The following is a 19,884-nucleotide window of genomic DNA, read 5'->3' as shown; positions in this document are numbered from 1 at the left end:
GGGAAGGACATGAAACCTTGCTGATGTGGAGAAAAGAGTTAAAGTTTTTGCATGATTAAGGAGAAAGACCTTTGTATCATAATGTTTTTGATCTGCTCAAAAGCTTTGGCCTGGTCATTTTGGGTTAGAAACTTTGTTCTTATTGTTGATGTTATTGCCTGATTAAAGACGTCCTGTTTACTGGACTTGTGTCGGGGACTGGTTGAACAACATACATTGTCTCCTAAATTGAAAGACAATGGTTCCACCTCCTAACCACAGAGTGTTTTAAATATGTCGTTGTTTATAATTCCATGAAGGTTGTGTCTCAACTGTCTATCACTCTCATCTTCTGTTTCATGTTTGACTCTTGCAGCAGTGCAACCTTCGAGGAAAGGATCAAAAATTTGTTTGAAAAAAAATTTGTTCATCTGTTTCTTCCCTTTCGCTCGCTTTCATTTTCAATAGGTATGTATTCAATACTAGCGATGAAGAACAATCCGTATTCATATTATGATAATATCCATTTTGAATGTTATCAAATTTGCGATTTTTAATGATACTTGTTTTTTGTTGGGATGTGATAACTCGATATTTCATCATCATTCCGTTCATCACCACCAACAACAACATCATTGAACTTGCTATGGCCAACAACATCATTATAACATCTTCTGCATCATCACCAATAACAACAATCATATAGATAACAAAAGATGCCTACCTATATACTCTATGAAAGCGCTTTAGGGTTTGCCCTCTTTGAAAAGAAGAAGGTCGATGAAGTGGCCCTCTCAAAAATTGAAAAACAAATCGGAGAGTACAGTCGTTTCAAAGATATGGTAAAATTTGTTGCCTTCCAACCATTTGATACTCCAGAGCATGGTCTTGAAAATATGAATGCCATCTCTGAAGGAATCCTTACCGAGTTTTTACAAAACTTTTTGGAGGCTAATTTGAAGACAAAGGATGACACCAGGTTAGGTGTTTTGGAAAACAAACTTGGAGGTGCTATTCAAGAACACTTTGCAAAGAAGATTACTTGTTTCACTGATGACTCAGTTTTGGGATTGTGTCGTGGTATTCGTTTACATCTTCATAAATTTATTGATAGTTTGAAGAAGGGAGATTTGGAAAAGGCACAACTCGGTTTGGGTCACGCATACAGTAGAGCAAAGGTTAAATTCAATGTGAATAAGTCTGATAATAACATTATACAGTCAATCTCAATGCTTGATCAATTAGATAAGGATTTGAATACATTCTCCATGAGATTGAAGGAATGGTATGGATATCACTTCCCAGAACTTGTTAAACTTGTAAAGAAGAATGACACATATGCCAAGTGTGCACTCGCCATTAAGAGCCGTTCAAATCTCTTCAAGGATAGCGAAAAGTATGACGAATTAATTCACCAACTTAACGAAATTACTAAGGATGAGGAAGTGACAGAACAAATTGTTAGAGCTGCTCGTTCATCAATGGGCCAAGATGCTTCTGAATTTGACATGATGAATATGGAACTTTTTGCCAAGAAGGTTGTCGACTTGACTGAATATAGAGCTGAATTGTTCGAGTATTTGGAAACCAAGATGCACGATGTGGCTCCAAACTTGACATGCATTTTGGGTGAATCTGTAGGTGCTCGTCTCATTTCTAAGGCTGGCAGTTTGTTGAATTTGTCTAAATGTCCTGCTTCCACAGTTCAAATTTTGGGTGCTGAAAAGGCCTTGTTTAGAGCTTTGAAGACACGAGGCAAGACACCAAAGTATGGTCTTCTCTATCACTCTAGTTTTGTCTCAAAGGCTTCCAAACAAAATAAGGGTAAAATTTCCAGATATTTGGCCAACAAGTGTGCCATGGCTGCTCGTATTGACGCTTTCCAAGATTTCCCAACATCCAAATTTGGTGAAATGTTAAGAGATCAAATTGCAGAACGATTAGAATTCTACGAAAAGAAGGCCACTTCAGGAAATGCTAAAATCTCTGTCAAACTCAAGAAGAATATTGAACTTATGAGAGATGCCATCAAGCAAGCCAAGAAAGATGAAAAGAAGGAGGATAAGAAGAGTGAAAAGAAACAAGATAAGAAGCCAGCTGAAAAGAGAAAGAGAGACGTTGTACAAGAAGGTCCTGTTGAAGAGGAGAAGAAATCCAAGAAGGAAAAGAAGAAGGATAAGAAGAAGGAAAAGAATGCAGATGTCATGGAGGATGAACAAGCAACTGAACCAGTCGTTGAGGAAAAGAAGAAGGAAAAGAAGGAAAAGAGCAAGGAAGAAAAGTCTGAACAAACCATTGAAAACGGTGACAAGACTGAAGAAAAGAAATCCAAGAAGGAGAAGAAGAAGAAGGAGAAGAAGGAAGAAAAGAAGGAAGAGGAACATAAGAAGGAAGAAAAGTCGGAGAAGAAGAAGGAAAAGAAAGAAAAGAAAAAGGACAAGAAGAAATAAGCAGGCAGATGTGACATCCCATCATGTGTTCATTCCATCCTAATCTCATCCTCATAAATAATCATAACTACACTTTTTATCTATTCAAATCAAATTGGTGCCAAACTTTTTTCACATCTGTTCTCAAAAAATGCAACAAGTTCAAAGAGTGAGAATTACAGAGCTGATGGTGGAAGACTCCCATTCTACGAGCAATTCATTGCAACCACCGTCCAAAAAGCTCTCTGATTGGTTGAAACAAGATATTCCGATCATTATTGAAGGACTTGGTCATTCCATGAAATGCATGAGTTGGACTGTGAATGAACTGAAGCAATCCTATTCTCACATTCCATTTCAAATTACAAAAACCACTCAAGATCATATATCAGGAGCTGGTACACTTAAAACCATGACCATTCCTCAACTATTACATAAAATCGACCAATTAAAACTCACCAACAACCATTCAACAAGATATTATCTTTCGGGATCCAATTTAATTTCAAAAAGGAGAAAGGATGAAATTCAAACACATTCCGAAAATGAAAGAACAACGTCATATGAAACATCTTTTCATACAAATGATCATCAGCAATTACTTGATGTCACAATGTCCGATCAAGAAAAATTAGAATTGGAACAATTACAAAATGATTGTCAAGATTTTACACAATTCATCATGAAAGAATTGACACATCACGAAGAATTGTCATATCTTGGGATTTGGCTTGTCCATGATCAACAAAAAACCTGGCTTCATTTCGACTGTGCTCACAATCTCATGCTACAAATTTGTGGCAAAAAAACCTTTTTATTAGCATCTCCAACTCACTACCTCAATCTCTATCCCTACACATTTAAATCCTGCAAAGGGCAAGATATGAAAGGAGAAATTTATCGATTTTCAGAAGTGAATGCTTGGGAATCTCAACTCGATCAGTATCCTAAAAGCTCTCGAGTTCAATTTTTAGAAGCTCAGCTTGAGAGAGGTGATGGCTTACTTGTGCCATTGGGTTGGTGACATGCAGTGTTATCGGAAGGCGAAGTACATTCCTCTTGTGAGGAAGATGAGGGTCCATGTGGATTCAATATTGCCCTGAATGCCTTCTGGGATGCTGATGAAGAGTTTTGGGCCAAACGAAAGCATTTAAAGTCCTTTCGAAAAACCTATAAATTCATTTCAGCTGAGTCAAATTCTAACATTCAATATTGTGACACCATGATTGAATCGCTATACTGCGTGGACTCAACTCTGGCTGGGACACCTTGAAAGAAAACTAGTTTCAATTCGATCCAAATGGAGGAACTTGTCCTCGGGAAAGGAATGAACAAAGGTGCACCTCGGGGTGAACAAGAATCTCATTCCAATGACTTTCCAACATCCAGAGGGGGTCTCTCTCTAGTTGCGACACCTCTCAAAAAACTCACAGTTCATAACTGGAGATTCCACCACGTAACGTCGTTATCCTTTCATCATCATTTCTCGAGTTTAGAAATGCCATTAGTTGCAGCGACCACATTGCCAAAATTCAAGCCAAGAAACTCTAAAGATGAAAAGCCATTGATTGCATTAATTGGTGAAAATTCGGGAACAGAGCTGACAGATTTCATCATTCCATACAGCGTTCTTGTTGAAGCCAATGTTGCTTCCCAAGTGCTCACCGTTTCCACAAGGAAGGACGAACCCATCCATCTATTTCCCACACCCTCATGTAAAATGTTGGCTCATACTCATATCAGTGAGTTTAATGAACAGTATCCTCAAGGAGCTGACTATCTGTTTGTTCCCGCAGTTAAAAACAACACGAATGAAATCTTGTTGAAATTTGTGAGAGAACAATTCGAGAAAGGCGCCACTGTGATTAGTATTTGTGATGGCATTTGGGTTCTCGTGAATGCAGGTTTATTTGAAAAAGATCCATCGAGAGAATCATTGCAACGTGGTGTAGGTCATTGGTATTCGATGAATCGGTTACGAAAGCAACATCCTCATGTGGAATGGATGAGCAATGAAAGATATGTTGTTTCGTCGAACTTCCATGGTGGAAACCCTCTCATTTCCACTTCTGGAATTTCTGCTTCAATTCCTGTCAGTTTAGCATTGGTTGAAGCCATTGCTGGGCAGGAACATGCCCAGCGAGTGGCTCTGAAGTTTGGAGAGAGGCATTGGAGCGCTCAACATTGCAGTGATGACTTTAAACTCACTCTGAAACGAGTGTTCACTTTGGCAAGTAATTTTCTGAGCTTTTGGAAACATGAAAAGGTTGGAATTGTCGTGAATTCTCCAAAGTTGCTTGAATATCAAAAAGAAGAAGAATCAGCAGTGGATGAAATGAAACTGGCTTTGGTTGCGGATTGTTATTCGAGGACCTATTGTTCACAAGCTTTTTGTGTTTACAGAAACATCCACTCGAAAGAACAAGGGAAAAAACTCGAGGAAAAACCCCTCACTTTTAAAACATTGAGAGGACTCACATGGATTCCAGATCTTGTAATGACCATTCATGAAGAAGCGGCAGCTGACTATGACGACTCTCTCAAACATCAACTCCATTTGGATCGATTGGTCGACCTCTCTCCCAGCTCTTCTTCAGAAAATGCAACACTCAATGCTTCTCAATTATTGAACAAGACATTACAAGACCTTTCTGAGCACTATGGTGAATCCACTCGTGATTGGGTGGCCACTCAATTGGAATTTCTTGAATAAAAGTATCAATCTGTATTATCTCAAAGGCGTGTGAACAGGTGTGTCTCAGGAGATTTTAGAAAATTAAGCGAATTTTTGAATTCGAAAAAAATTTTCTCAACCTTCTAAACCGAACCAATTCTTTTGATTCAAAATGGCTCACGCATGGCACGGTACGTAGTAGACTGGATTAATTCTTTGAAGGGAGGAGAGGATTAATAAATTCGTGGATGCTACGATGATGGGGTTTTGTTGTTTGTTTTGAATATAATAGATTTGTGTAAGTATTGATGATAATGATGAGAGCAGTGGTAGTAGGAAACTAAAGATTCTTGTACTCCTTGTCCGTCTTTTAAATGGAATATTTTGTTCTTGCTTTCGTGATGATGATTTTTCAATGGCTTGATGGATGTGCTCTCTCATCGCGGACTAATATTTCTTCATGATGATAATTTTATATTATTGTTGCTAATATTCAGCTGTATGTAGTACATGTTTTATGTTGAATTCAATATATATATATTAATTGATTTTCTGGTCCGAACTTATTCCGCTCTCTTCATGACATTTCATTCAAACAGTGGAGATGTGAAAAGGGAGAAGACGTCTCTGAAGACAACCCAACCATTTTCAATGCTCTCGTTGAAATTCCAATGGGCTCAAAGGTCAAGTACGAATTGGACAAGGAGACTGGTCTCTTGAAGGTCGACCGTATTCTCTCTTCATCTGTAAGTGATTTCATGATATCAAGGTTTCAAGTACTTATTATAATATTATATACATGATGGGAATTGGCCACTCGGCTCGCTCACGAACGAAACTACTTTAACATGTTGTGTACCTTTTCTGAAATTTCAAAATCTTCAATGAATGAATTGGATGTATAGGTGGTCTATCCGACCAACTATGGCTTCATTCCACAAACCTATGGTGAAGATAATGACCCAGTAAGTTGTTGTTAAAATTCATCATTCACAAAATCTCATTCGGAATAATTTTCACATGACGATGATGATGATGCAACTCTCCGATATGCACCGCATGATGAAATTGCAATGATTGAATCGCAATACATCACCGCTAATGATGTGGATCAATAATAATTGTGAAATTTTAATTATCAATCGATGCACACAACAGCTTGATGTTTTGGTATTGATGCAACAATCTGTTGCTCCAATGATTTTCCTCAGAGTCAAACCAATCGGTGTCATGATCATGATTGATCAAGGTGAGAGAGATGACAAGATTGTCTGTGTTCATGCTGACGATCCAGAATACAATCACTACAATGATATTGCTGAATTGCCACCACACAAGTTACAAGAATTGAAGATTTTCTTTGAGGACTATAAAAAGTTGGAAAAGAAGGTCGTTAAGGTCGACGGTTTCCATGGTCCAACTGAAGCCCGTCAAATTGTTGCTAAGGGTATCAAGGCATACAAGGAATACGTCAAGGAAAAGGAGAAGAAAGGACAAAGTTTAATGTCACCTAAGTTGCAAGCTTACAAGACATTCTTTGGAAACGAACAATAAATTCCAGAGAGCTCTTTACTTGGATGGTGTGATCCTGTTCCGACACGAGATTCTCAGAGTGCAATGTCACCACTTGTCTTGAGCATGAAGAGAAGTTCTGTGTGTGGTATTTTCAGTTTTTATTATTGATTTCTGATTGTTTCAAGAACTTGGGACCTTGCTTGTAATTATTTTACTGAGTATCATCGAATGGGAATTGTTTGTTCTTCTCCCTCTCTTGTAAAGTTTTAATAGTTTGCTCTTGCAATTCCTCCTTGGAGAGATCATGGGCACGCTCTGCCTTAACAATGGCTTCTGAAGATGAAGCGAGTGTTTCGTTCCATTTCTCAAACTCGGGAACCGTCGATGCGACCTCTCCATGCAAGGTTTTTTTAACCTCACCGTTAAATCTAACAACACACTGATCACTCTCTGTTTCAAATTCACAAACAAACCTACCTTTCGTCTGCTTTTTCTTCTCCTACTGCTAATTCTGTCTATTATTCCATAGTCGACAGTTTCATGAAATTTGTTGTGATCGGATCATGAAGAGGGCGAAGGACTGTACTTACTCTCACATATCTTAATTGAGTAGTAAAACCGAAATGAATTGCTTTATATTGGGTGCTCACACGAGAACAACATTTTGATAATAACCTGCTCTTCATGATGATAAGTGAATGATGATCTCAAAACTAAAGCGAGTTTTCTGAATAATAATACTATTGAATTATTTTTCTTATTTGATTTCCAAATGCGATTCTTAATCTATTTCTGAGTGTTGCAACAAAAGGCAATTAGACAAATATGGAACATTGAGGGAATTTCCAAATTTATTAAAATTAATTAATAATATGATAAAGTCACGCTCAGTCAATGAACAATTTAACTTGGGATGCCTTAAATTGGAGTGAGGTTGAAATTTCTTTGTTTCATTTATTTGCCATAATATCACTAAAAAAAAAACGAGTGAAGAACTTAATGACTGTTCAAATCATGATTATGAGGATTTCTTGGATGAGATTTTTATTTGAAATAACAAAAATTTGTTCGTTCATACATCTTTTTAACAACATTTCCAAAAATAGAAAATATCAATAGTAAATTTCGAGGTGAACAAGAATGAATAGAGCAAAGTGGCGCAGTGGGATAGCGGTGGGCTCATAACCCACAGGTCCTAGGATCGAAACCTAGCTTTGCTATATCCTTTTACAAGCGGCAATTTGGTTGTCTCAAAGTAGCTGTAGTTGAACTTTTTGCTGACGTCCAGCGAGCAAAAACCAATTCGTCAAAAAATTACCTAATACGTGTTGTATATTGTAACAATCAAATTTATTGATTTACAGAATGTTATGAGCCAGACGTGAGTACCCGTCGAAATTACCTTCTGACAGCACAAATCCCGTTATTTATAAAGGTACAGTTCGTTTTAAGCTCTTCTTGTCTATCTGTCGTGCCTGTTTGTCTGTTGATTTCTTTTGAAATGTCATTCATTGAGTAGTTGTTAGATGCAGCGCATTCGATCGCATTCGCAACGCGAGCCGAGAGGAGCATGGCTAATGCATTAAGTTCTGCTTTAGCTATTAGATCATTGGTGGTGGTGCTGCTATTTAGTGCTCTACTGATGAGACCACAGCTTATCATCACGGTATTGAGAATTGGTAAATGTATCTCTGGGCACGGAACAATTCTGACGTTGGTTTTGAAGTCTTGTTTTATATTTGATCATTAGATAATTTAAGGCAGAGCCTGAGGGTTTGTTTCATCGTGAGGAGATCTTGTGTTGTGTTTTGAACAAGAGTGAATAATTGTTCCCCAATGTTTTGTTCAGCTAGCTCCTCAGGTGTCGAGTGCCATTTTCGTGAGAGGACTGCTCCAACCTTGTAACACAAGGATTCGTTTGATAGACCCTTCAAGAAGAACGTTGGTCCTGTTTGTTTCGGGGTATAAAGGTTCAAAGTATCTTCTGAGTTTGGTGGGTGATGAGAGGTTGGAAAGGGATGAAAGTTCTTGAAGATGTTGGCAGGGTTTGTTGCAGTGTTCGTAGGGTCAACTGGAATGATGTTCAACGTTTTCGGTGGCTGAAATCCAAAAGGATTCGTGTTGGGCAACTGGTTTAAAGGGCGAGAATGTTCATTCATTTGTAGGAAAAGAGACTCCAAGCCTTGAATGTGTGAGGCGAGAGATTCCATTTGTTGAGAGCATTGATGACGCATTGCGAGAAAGATCTGTTCCGTATTCAGATCAGAAGTTTCTGAATTTAGTTTCCTTTGTTTAGGACTCTTCATAATCGTTAGGGAATTCTTGAATAGGGGACTGATCTTCTAAATTTCTCTTCTTGTTATCCTCACCTCGAAGGCTAGAGTTTGCTTGGTTTGGCTGGGACATAACAGACACAGCTGTTCTGAACAGATTTATCAAATACCACTCGCCGCTTCAACTTTTTTACAACTTCCTGCTGACCACAACCGTATGAAGGAAACATGTAATTGAAAAAAAGGCTACAGCACTGCAGGTTCCCAAGTTGTCTCCAACCTCAGTACTGATGCAGCTAGATCAGAAGAAGGCTGATGGGTGGAAAAATCAACAAGAGTAGGTGTCACTTGTGAAGGACAATTTGGAACGCCAAGTGAAATGACTGGCAATTGAGATTGTTGTGACGATTTTTGATGGAGAGCTTGCATGACAATGGCCATTCGCTCTTGTTGTAACGTCGTGGAGAGAGAGGCAATGAGTTGATCGACCTCTTGTAAATCTCTCTCAATTTGAGGAATACAAGTCATTTGGAGCCAATTCAGCGTGATGGTTAATTGTTGAATGGACTCACTCATGGCTTCCTTACTCTTTCGAATCTTCTCTCTAACAATATAATCAGCAATGATATTATCAAAGAAAACATCAAAAACAAAATCTCCTTGTGTGACTTTAGCAACAAAAAGTGGTTGGGATGCGAGTGGTGGACATTGTCGAACAGCTTCAGCAATGAACATTTTAGCTTTCTTTGCATCATCATTGGCTCTATTGAGATTTTCATACTTCATACTATCCACATACATGTTCGCAATGCCTCCATTCATAAATAAATCAGCTGTTGCAAGATTCTTTGCTTCCGATAATCGTTGATAACAGGATTGTAATAAAGAGTAGGCTTGTTGCAAATTGGTGAGTCCAGCCTTATATTGAGACAAATAACACACGATTTGTTGTTTCTTATTTTGATTCATGAAAAGTTCCTGTTGTGTCTGAGGAATGATATGATGAGGTGGTAAATTGGCTGCAATCATCATTCGATCAATACATGATTCAAGTTCACGCTTTTTCGTTTCATAACTTTGAACATGCTGATGGAGTGAAGTTTGAATACTCTGTGCTTGCATCAGCTGTGCTTCCAACTGTTCCAATTGATATTTAGCTTGATGTTCCTTTTCAAGTAAGGCTTTGTATTCCAATTGTTCCTTTTCAATCTTTTTCTCAAATCCATGCTTATCCAAAGCTTTGGAGAAGAAATTGGAAATGGATGGTTGATAAAGTTTTTCAACAGACTTCTTCTCCTTAAGGACCTGAGAGGAAACCGATTGTAAAACTTGTCGTTGTTGATTCACTTGTTCCTGCAAGGAATGAACCACGAGGGTCTGAGAGTGATACTGTGGTACAAAAACCGATAATTGATTCATTGAATCCTCAATGGAAATATATTGATCCACCAATGGATTCGGAATTGGTGAAAGAGCAAATCCCGATCCCGATGGTATTGGCATTCCATATGCCGTTGTGGTAGTGTTCATGTTTTGCAACTACTCGGCCGTTATTATATCGATTTGAAAGGTGTGAGTGGATGAATGAATTCGATTTTTTTTGGTTTAAAATTGGAACCTCAAGTTGTAATAATAACCTTCTAAGAGAACAACTATCAAGATATAAAACATCATCTAACTTTGCCATTTTCATTTGGCAGGAGTTTCTTTACAAGTTAATTTAAATACGTTGCCAAGTCTCATAAGGAAACGTACCAATCAAACGTCCACTATGCAGTACTAGCAGCAAAAATACCTTGTTTTTGAGTCGGACAGCCCTTAAATTACACTACAGGATTCCAATAAATTCCTATCATGCAAAAAAATGATGTTGGACGTCAAAACTCCAGATAAAGGATATGATCGGGCAGTTGTGGTTGTCGTTGATTGGGGAGTAGCAATACTTCACATTGATTCGCTATCATAATATGTCAAAAAGAAACGCACAAGTAATTGAAGTAATTGTGTTTTTCGGTAAGGTGCTGATGTTGCGCGGTGAACCAAAAGGTCACTGGCAGCTGTTGGATGACTTGATCTACAGGCTGCTTAATAAATGAAAATACAGGGGAAACCCTTTCAATTTTTAGTTTTCTTAGCTGAAGGGATAATATGTGGAAATTGGTGATCCAATTGAAGATGGCCATTCTTTGTATCAAAAATTTCTTGAATGATTGTGGAATTGAGGCAATGAAAGGAGTGTTCGCTTGTGAGGACTTTTAGCTCAGTAAGTTTGTAGGTCGAGGTCGATGATGATCATTTAATGAATGGTCTGGAAGGAGGTCCTGAAAATCGATTCAATCGATCGAGAAGAGGAGGTTTTGTGAAACAATCACATCTAGTTTTGAAATCTTGTAAAATTGAATTTGAAATGGAAAGAATAGAATCCTTCAATGGTTGGCACTTGAGTCTTTCGTCAGTCTTTTCCAAATTTTGAAGAATTTCTTGTTGATGCTTTTCAAATTCTTGTATCATTTGAGAAACAGCCAAATCAAATTCCTCAATGGTCTTGAACTGCTTTGGACATGGATTGGATCGTCTATGAATGCCCTTGTATGAATTCTCCAAATTGTAATACAAGGACATGACATTTTTGTAAATGACATGTGAATTCATTTCCTCCTTATGATCGTTCTTAACAGCAATGTCAGCACCTCCACTGTAATAGAGCTCTGTTGCAATTATTTTCAATAAATCTTTCAAAACAAGTTGTGAAATGAGAGGTTCAGGAATTCCCTTCACACCATAGAAACAACCTGCCAATTGTCCATAAATACATGCCACAGTGTCAGCATCATCTCCAAGACGAACGATTTTTTTCAAACCCTCAAAATAGGTGTCCGTGGATGCGAATGACCATAATGCAGCTTCAAAAGCAGTCACCGCATAGCCTGAATTGGAAATTTCATCCGCGCTCTTGGATTTGAAATTTTGAATCATTTCTCGCACTTCTTTTCTTAATGGAAATTGTTGCCAATAATTACGAGGCAATCCATGAGGTACAAATAAATAGGAATCACATGCTTCTTCTTCGTGTTGGTAAGAATTTTTAAATAATTCTTCTTTAGTGACACCTTGCATGCATCCTATCATTAAGGCAGCCATATATCTATTACAATCAAAAGCCAATTGAGAAGGATGAGTTGTGAATGCAGAAATTCCACTCTCTGTGATGACTCTATGAAGAAACTTTTCCCTTAATACTTGTTTTGAATTCTTGTCATCTTCTCTCAAAAGTGCTTTTTCACACAAGCGATAATAATACAATGGAACAGGAGCCAGTCGCATCAATGCTCCATTTCCACTCGCCTGATCATTCCAACTCTCAACAGGACAAAACGCTGCTTGTGTTTTTTCATTTTTCAACAAGTGGACCAAAATTGTTTTTCCAATATCAAAACAATCTCCACTTGCACTCAAATGTCCCTCATGGTACCACTCTAAAAATTTGTTTTGAATCTGTCGTCCATCCAGTAGAGTGTGACGTGGTTCACCATGAATCAAGAATTCGATCCATTTTGAAATTTTGGAACCATTTTGTTCCTCGTCCTTCATCGTGTTCAATTGAAATTCGATTGGAAAGTTTTCGAGTTCTTGTTCAAAAAGAGATGGAACAGTACTTGATGTTTCTTTTGATGAGGTAGTGATCTCATGGGAATGATCATCATTCGTGTTTGTTTCTTCTTCTTTTCTTCTCGATAATAAACATTCGGCTTGTAAAAGAGCCATCGAAGTGTCATCGGTGAACATGCCTTTCATTAATCGAAATTTTCCACCACCGACAAGTTCATCACTGATAACAGTTTTGTGTTCAATCAGTTTAGTTGATGAGAAAATGGATTCAGAGCGATGGAATTCAAGAAGCATGAATAAAAGGTATTGTGTGATTGAACTATACTCACGTCAAATCATGATCGGAAATTCCATGTCTAGGAATAAATTCGAAGGTGGTACCATAGGCATCACCAACAGCCATTCCGAGAATACATCCCAAATACTTGTCAAGCAAGGAAGATTCAAGAGGATTTTCAAGTGCACACACTGATTGTGACATTTTTTTGGAATGAGCTCAGAGTTCACTCTTCACAAGTTCTTTCAAACATGAAAACTGTGAAATGAAAAGAAGAAGTGTTTATTCCGGTTTATTGAAAAGTGTCAATTACTTTCTGGACAATATTTGTTTGAACATTTCCTCTTTGGTTAGTCCCTGTGGAGGTAAAAGCCAATTCAAATCAAAATGACTCCAAGATGTGACACCACCTCCACCATTCAACACATCTCGCAAAATGCTTGCAGCGGCTACTTCATAAGGTGTCAACCCGAGACCATTCACAACGTCCGTTCGACTCTTATATTCTTGCACCAATCGTCTACCAACAAGGAATAAGGTATCAATGCTTTGATAGCAAGCAAAGTGGAGTGGTGTGTTTAGTTCTTTGTTCACCATGTCCACAAGTTTTGGTTGTTTCTTCAATAGGAGTGAATAGAGATCTTGTGAAGTGAATAATTGCAATACGGCAATGTGGAGAGCGTTATTACCGTTCGAGTCTTGGAACAATAACTGCTCTGGACTTAAACGTTCGAGAACAGTCAAAACAACACTCACTGGTACACTTGCTGAGACAAGCAAGTAAAGGAAAAGATTAATCTCGAGTGTATCCGATTCTGATTCAGCAATGGCATTGTCAAGATCAGCAATGGAGAAAGTATGATCGAGTGCAAGACCCTTTTCATATATCAATCTCAAGGCATGCTTTCTTCTCGTGAATTTTAGTTGAAGGGCCTTGGAGTTAACGATATCGACTTTGTCAATGTCAGAAGATGCGTATTTGTAGACTGTTGGGAGGGAATAGATATCATTTTGATATCTATTTGTGATTTGCATATGAATGGTCTTGTCAAAAACTTTGTTAAAGTCCTTCATTGCTTGTCCCAATGTTAAAATGGTATCGAACTTCTTTAAATCTCTATCAGAGATGGAATTAATCAACAAGACAAAGATCTTATCTGGTGTTAACTGAAGAACTTGTTTTTCAAAGGTAGTAACATCTTTCTTTGGACGAGTAATGTAAGTGAAGAAGAGTTGAAGGTTTCTCTTGGTTTGGTCATCCTCATTGTCACACTTCTCCAAGAGTTGGAAATCTTTTTGAGAACACTCAGTCTCCACTTGTGTCAACAATTCCTCCATATCTCCGCTGTAGCTGAATTTGCATTTAGTCAGCAACAAGTCGACAAATGCCTTGGTGTCCAAGTTCTCATAAAATAGCTTGGCCATAAAAAGCTCAGAAAGGACGGAACATGCTTCTCCTTCTGTGCTGGTATTGCCGAGCCGGCCACAACTTAATTGAGCTCCCAACATTAATTCCTCAAAGACTTTGTTATCCTTCAGGAAATCCCATCCATAATACATTAAGGTCATCAACCAGCTGAATGTGGAATCATAAGTGATATTTTCAAGCCCTAGCAAGCGGCCATCGTTGCAATTTGCAAGATGGATCAAATACTCTTCAAGGATACGTTTTTCTTCAGTGAAATCATATGAGAATGTGTCAATCACACTGAATGGATATTTGTGTTCCTTCAACATTAAATCGATTAAGGCTTTCTTTTGAGCAATTGGAAAACCATTCGATTGAGTAAGAAGGAAGTTGGCAACTGGCAACTTTTCGAAGACCAAATCAGAGTGTTCGAGGAAGGTATTTAACAGATCTTTCGTCATTTGGCACATCAACATGATTCTGAGAGTCAGTGTTGATGTTGTGGAAGGTATTGCTTCTTTTTCAAGTAGAGGAAGTTTTGAATTGAATAAGACATTTTTCAAACCACCTTCTTCATCTTGTTGATAAGAAACATCGTTGCCATCCTTCCAATCAAGTTCTTTTTGAGGCTTTCCTTCAGCTAAAATGATGATTTTTTGGAAACGTTTCCTGAAATAATCTGCACTAAAGTCACTAACGCATGAATTGCAGACAGTGTTCACTTGAGAATCAACGGTGTTATTTTCTCTGGTCTTTGCAATGATTCTAAGATCGGTTATGTTGGGTGTGAAATTAGAGAATAGATAGGTTTCTGGTGAAAGTGTGTAAACATAGTCACCGTAAAAGTACAAATTCACACGTGAAACAGTATTTCCGAGAGAGGAGAAAATGTACTTTCTCTTTGTCTCGTCCATTTTGGCAAAATTAGTCAAGCCCTTAAGGGCGTATGGATCTTTTGTTGAGGCGTCGTAATTACCCTACAGTACATGAATTATTTGGCATCACATGCAAACAAAACAAGCAACTAATACTTACCGATGATGGATAGTATGAACGATCATTTGAAAAGATAACCAATAATTGATCAAAAGTAAAGTTAACAAAAGAAAGCTCTTGAATTCCACATGCTTGGTTAAAAGTAGCGTTTTCTTTGATAGTGATGTCTTCTGGTACCTGCTTTCCATTCTCAATTAAAATGTGAAGCAGCAAGTTGTTGAAAGAATTACAATAAGTCAAGTTCACTAAAGTTAAAGAACGGAAGATTTGGTAGTTGTCAGCATAAAAGTCATTATTGAATAATGCTGGAAGAACTACACGCAACTTGAATCTCAAAAGAGCACATAAATATGTCTCATATGAATAAATCGGAGCAATAGTTTGAAAATATGAGGACAATGATGAGTATGTTTCATATTTGTATATTGCTGGCAATTCTCCAGCCTTATGGAAAAACTTGTTATATAACTCTCTTGGGTTCTTGATCTATTGTTGAATATAAAAGAATGAAAATGTGTATATCATGGCGGATCCGAAATATGGTTATCAGATCAACACAGAGATACCATATATTGATACTTACTTGCAAGTCATTATTTTCAAAATCAACTTTAAATTCACCATCTTCAGATTCATGTAAAGTTACAAATATTGAAATATGAATCTTCCAACACTTACCTTCAATTTGTAATCCTTTGAAATTCTTGACCGCTTGTTTTTGAACTTTCTGATACTCCATCTCTTGTTTTTGAGTAGAGTTAAGAAACATTCTTGTGAAAGAAACATTAGTTGAGAGGGTGTGAGAAGTCGATCTTGAATCGATTTCGTTCATGAGAGTTTCCTCGCTTACTTCTTCTTCTTCATTGTCTGTTGTTTCACGATCTTTTAAGAAACCATTATTGTCAAGAAGCATGTCATTCTCCTCTTCGGTATATACCAATAAAGTATCATCCTTATTATTCTTGTTTTCATCGTCAATCAGGTCCAAAGTCTCAGAGGTGGCACCTTGGTCAGTTGCTCCATCTCGATTTATACTGACATCTTGGAAAAGATTTTCGTCATGCTCCACTTTTTTGCTTGTTGCATTAGATTCTTCGTCTTGTTCTCTTGATGAAGACGTATCCTTTTTCTTCGTCTTTTCCTTGCCATCTTCTTCCTCACCGTCGCTATCGGAATCATCAATATTTTGGTGATAGTAATTCATTCGATAGTAGGGAATGGATCCATTCAATACAAAAGCACCTAAATCAGCGTCAGTTTTCAACTTGTACAACTCATTCCAGCATGACTTTAAGCAATTAAATACCTTAGGGTATTCATGATAAATACTTTCATGATCAAAGTCAAGAACTTTTTTAGCCAAGTAGAGTTTCTTGGTATTGATGAAACACAACAAAAGAGCCATCTTTGACATGAAGGAATCTAAATCTCCTTCAACTTCCATTTGATTGGTTCTTTGATTGTACAAGTGCATCAACATGTTTGCCATATTCAATTCATCACAACCATTGTGGGATGACATTAGATAATGTTGCACTCTCACATTAAAAGTCTTGCAAAGGAGACGATATTTGTGATAAGTGACGAGAAGTGGATCTCTTCTAATACTATAGATTGTTTCGTCCTCTCCTCCAAAATAAGTGGTGAACAACCTTCTGTGAGGATGGTCACGTCTCTTCTTGATCTCAGTATAGGTTGGGATCATGCAAATAATGTGGAACTTGAGCTCAAAATCAAAATGATCCCTAATCAAATGACAAAGCGACTCGAGTTCCTTTTCTTCTCGTTGCTCATTTCCAGCAGTAACATTTGCAGAGGAAGTAGCTGCCAATTTGGCTTGTTGTTTCCTTTGCCTCTTGTCTCGATCGATCCATATTCTTGCTAATGGAGTCAATTTGTCTCCTTTAGCGGCAGTGAAATCGTGACCAGTTGAATACTTGGTGTTCTCAACCTGGTCCGTGTTGTGTTGAATGAATTCATTGGTAATGAGTGGAATTTGATTGAATTTTAAATAAATCAAGATTCTTTTTTCGGCAACTAACACAAAACAACCTACATTTTTCGCTTTTGGCATCTTGCCATAACCATTGTTATAGTAAGAGGACAAGTAATTTTCATATTCTCTCTTTTCTTCACGAATCTGTGGCATGACTGTCGAAATTGATTGGGTTCAACAACAATCATCAATTCCCGTAATATGATATGAAATCAACACCAATATGCCGAATGAAAATTTACATTGATCACCATCATCACACATATTTCGGGAGAAAAAGAGGATTTTCAAATATATATATTGATGAAATATAATGATATTATATATTGAATCAATAAATCAATTAATGATTATCATGACTCTAGACATACCCTCTGCACCACCACCACCACTGCTGGTGTCCAAGTCATCCTCTCTGTTCTCCGTTTCTCTTTCCTTTCTAAAATACCCAATACGGTCATGAATAAATTCCAACCAATTCGTAGTTGTGGTGAGATTGAGAGTAAATGGACCGTTCATGATTGGATCAGAATGAAGCAATAAAAGTTCTGCTTTTTTTCGAGATGGTAGAACTTGATCATCAATTACAATGTATCAACCTCATGCATGTGGACAAAACACCACCACGTAACTTGGACCGAACATGTTCTGTCGTCATCCAGATCTCCTTCTCGAAATAGATCATAAGGGAGACTTCTCTGAGAACAAGGCGTGTTTTTGAGCTTCCAATCCTCATCCCAGTTAGGTTGCAGTTGACAACTCCCTCAACGCGCGCATGACCACTAAATTATTTATATTCAAAGGATGAAACGTTCGTCCACCAACTTTTCCAACTCACAACCACCGTTGCAAACCAGTGAAAAAAGCAGCTTCCAACACCAAACACGCCACCATCACGACCACAGTCCATACCTTACTATATCTCAACAAGTGATAGGAAGCACTCGATGGAAACACCACACAAAAACATTCAAAGAGTGAATAAAACGCTGCGAAAAATCCCAACCAACAAAACCAAACAAACCACGAGTCTTGTTCTCGCTCTTGAGTACTCACATAATCATGAAATCTAAAGATGAGTAATGGAACGGTTACCACAAAGAGAACCATTAAACATAACACGACAAAAGGCAAACCAATGAGGAAGATGGTTTTTCTTCCTTTCAGAGTTCTGTAATTGAAGGAGGGATCTGCAATATAATAACCTCCAATAAAGGGTAAGGTAATGGGAGATCCTGTAAAAACTGTTCGAACAAAGAGAGTGAAAGCCATCGTATCGTAACATCGAAAGAGACAAAACTTTTTCTTAATCAAGAGAGAACTCAAATTCACACAAACAAATTTTGTAATTGGAAACACGAATGCAAGTGTCAGGGCAACCATCATGTCCAAGTAGAGCCATGAAAATATGGTTGTGTGTTGTATCGAATGTGAACCTGAACCGTGGCTCTCTTCACGATATGGAACGAGTTTGTAAATGAGTTTTGAGTTTTCTTCTGAATTGAGGAATTCTCCAGCTCCCAAATGATGTCGAACCATATTGAGATTATAGACATCATTGACCATTTGTCTGCCGAGAAATAGGAAGAGCATACCAAAGAGAGTTGAAACGAGAAAGCTGTAAAATCCAACATTTTCAGCAGCAATGTAATAACGACGTTCTCCTTGTGGTGAAAAACAGGATTTGACAAAATAGCAAAGTTTTTCGAGGAAACGAGTAGTTTTTGATTTCATCGTGCTCATAGGTGGTTTTGTGGTGGTGTTGCCAATTGTCGTACCAGAAGAGGTATTGGCAGGGGTTACTGTTGGAATATTTTCATGGCTTGAAACTTTGGATGGAGTGACATTAAGGATTCTTGCGCGGATAAATTTTCCTGGAATATAATGAGGAATAACGAAAAGAGTTGCTGGATAGAAGAGTCGCCACCAGCTAATTTGTTGCATGAAAGGCCATACTTGAAGATTGGCTCTATTGCACAGAAACCATGAAGGACTGTCATAGGCGTCGACATCAGAAACCATCACTACATCAATTTCAGAAAATGGTAATTGCTTTTTGAAGTGATATATTAAATAATCGACCATGGCTGTGGCGAAAAATCTTTGTCACAACGAAAAGAATGTTTCATGAAAAATGATTACAATTTGGAGGGTAATAATGTTAATTATTAAAAATTTTTTTTTTACCAATTATCGTAAAATTATTAAAAAATTATCTAAACCCAAACCTACTGCTGCCGAAATTGTTTTTTCACACAAATCAACGAAATGATCAAATACTTGGTCCCGAGCCAATTAAATCGATGACACATCAAACATCCCAGTACTTCAATTCGATCTGCCACATTCTTCCTCGTCACACAAACTCCACATACTATTTTCCTCCAATATCTCAACCATAAATTCGAAAAACAATACAATGGCCCCACCAAATATCCAAAACTACCCATAATTAAATAGAAGAAACTCCACCAATAATGATGAAGAAATTCATGTGTAAAACATGAAAATTCAATTCCTTCTTCTTTGGCATGTTCCAGGAATGGAAATAAACCTTCGTACGTAGGTTTTGATGTAACTTCGGAAGGAATTGGAGTGGTGGTGGGGTTCACAGGAGGAATTTGATCTTGCGTTGTAGATGATGACGATAGAAGAGGTGGTTGGGTTTGGTGATGATGATGATGTGTGGTGTTGACAGTTGGTGTTGATGACGATTGCATTCTTTTTT

The 19,884-nt window shown here is 37.7% G+C and overlaps 7 protein-coding genes across 7 annotated transcripts; 4 read left to right on the top strand and 3 right to left on the bottom strand.

Annotated features, from left to right (window-relative positions):
* Window positions 1–695: 695 nt before the first annotated feature.
* On the top strand, window positions 696–2,429 carry FDP41_002263 (uncharacterized protein; the record flags this gene model as incomplete). The annotated part of the gene is made up of 1 exon (XM_044705438.1): window positions 696–2,429. The coding sequence occupies one exon, from the start codon at window positions 696–698 to the stop codon at window positions 2,427–2,429; it is 1,734 nt and encodes a 577-aa protein (XP_044563156.1).
* Window positions 2,430–2,559: 130 nt separating this feature from the next.
* Window positions 2,560–3,432, top strand: FDP41_002262 (uncharacterized protein; the record flags this gene model as incomplete). Its single annotated transcript, XM_044705437.1, has 1 exon — window positions 2,560–3,432. One exon carries the CDS (start codon window positions 2,560–2,562, stop codon window positions 3,430–3,432), a length of 873 nt encoding a protein of 290 aa, XP_044563155.1.
* Window positions 3,433–3,906: 474 nt separating this feature from the next.
* FDP41_002261 (uncharacterized protein) lies at window positions 3,907–5,121 on the top strand (the record flags this gene model as incomplete). Its single annotated transcript, XM_044705436.1, has 1 exon — window positions 3,907–5,121. The coding sequence occupies one exon, from the start codon at window positions 3,907–3,909 to the stop codon at window positions 5,119–5,121; it is 1,215 nt and encodes a 404-aa protein (XP_044563154.1).
* Window positions 5,122–5,753: 632 nt separating this feature from the next.
* FDP41_002260 (uncharacterized protein) lies at window positions 5,754–6,636 on the top strand (the record flags this gene model as incomplete). Its single annotated transcript, XM_044705435.1, has 3 exons — window positions 5,754–5,828; window positions 5,988–6,047; window positions 6,241–6,636. 3 exons carry the CDS (start codon window positions 5,754–5,756, stop codon window positions 6,634–6,636), a joined length of 531 nt encoding a protein of 176 aa, XP_044563153.1.
* A 2,480-nt stretch (window positions 6,637–9,116) lies between these two features.
* On the bottom strand, window positions 9,117–10,400 carry FDP41_002259 (uncharacterized protein; the record flags this gene model as incomplete). The annotated part of the gene is made up of 1 exon (XM_044705433.1): window positions 9,117–10,400. One exon carries the CDS (start codon window positions 10,398–10,400, stop codon window positions 9,117–9,119), a length of 1,284 nt encoding a protein of 427 aa, XP_044563152.1.
* Window positions 10,401–11,162: 762 nt separating this feature from the next.
* On the bottom strand, window positions 11,163–12,960 carry FDP41_002258 (uncharacterized protein; the record flags this gene model as incomplete). The annotated part of the gene is made up of 2 exons (XM_044705432.1): window positions 11,163–12,699; window positions 12,809–12,960. 2 exons carry the CDS (start codon window positions 12,958–12,960, stop codon window positions 11,163–11,165), a joined length of 1,689 nt encoding a protein of 562 aa, XP_044563151.1.
* Window positions 12,961–13,065: 105 nt separating this feature from the next.
* FDP41_002257 (uncharacterized protein) lies at window positions 13,066–19,876 on the bottom strand (the record flags this gene model as incomplete). The annotated part of the gene is made up of 8 exons (XM_044705431.1): window positions 13,066–15,141; window positions 15,200–15,646; window positions 15,744–15,784; window positions 15,839–17,111; window positions 17,217–17,311; window positions 17,528–17,591; window positions 18,069–19,257; window positions 19,389–19,876. 8 exons carry the CDS (start codon window positions 19,874–19,876, stop codon window positions 13,066–13,068), a joined length of 5,673 nt encoding a protein of 1,890 aa, XP_044563150.1.
* Between the last annotated feature and the right edge of the window lie 8 nt (window positions 19,877–19,884).

Source organism: Naegleria fowleri, assembly GCF_008403515.1.
Source record: "Naegleria fowleri strain ATCC 30894 chromosome Unknown tig29, whole genome shotgun sequence".
NCBI lineage: Eukaryota > Heterolobosea > Eutetramitea > Acrasida > Naegleriidae > Naegleria > Naegleria fowleri.
Note: the sequence above shows the minus strand (reverse complement) of the source record. Positions and strands in the feature narration are given on the sequence as shown.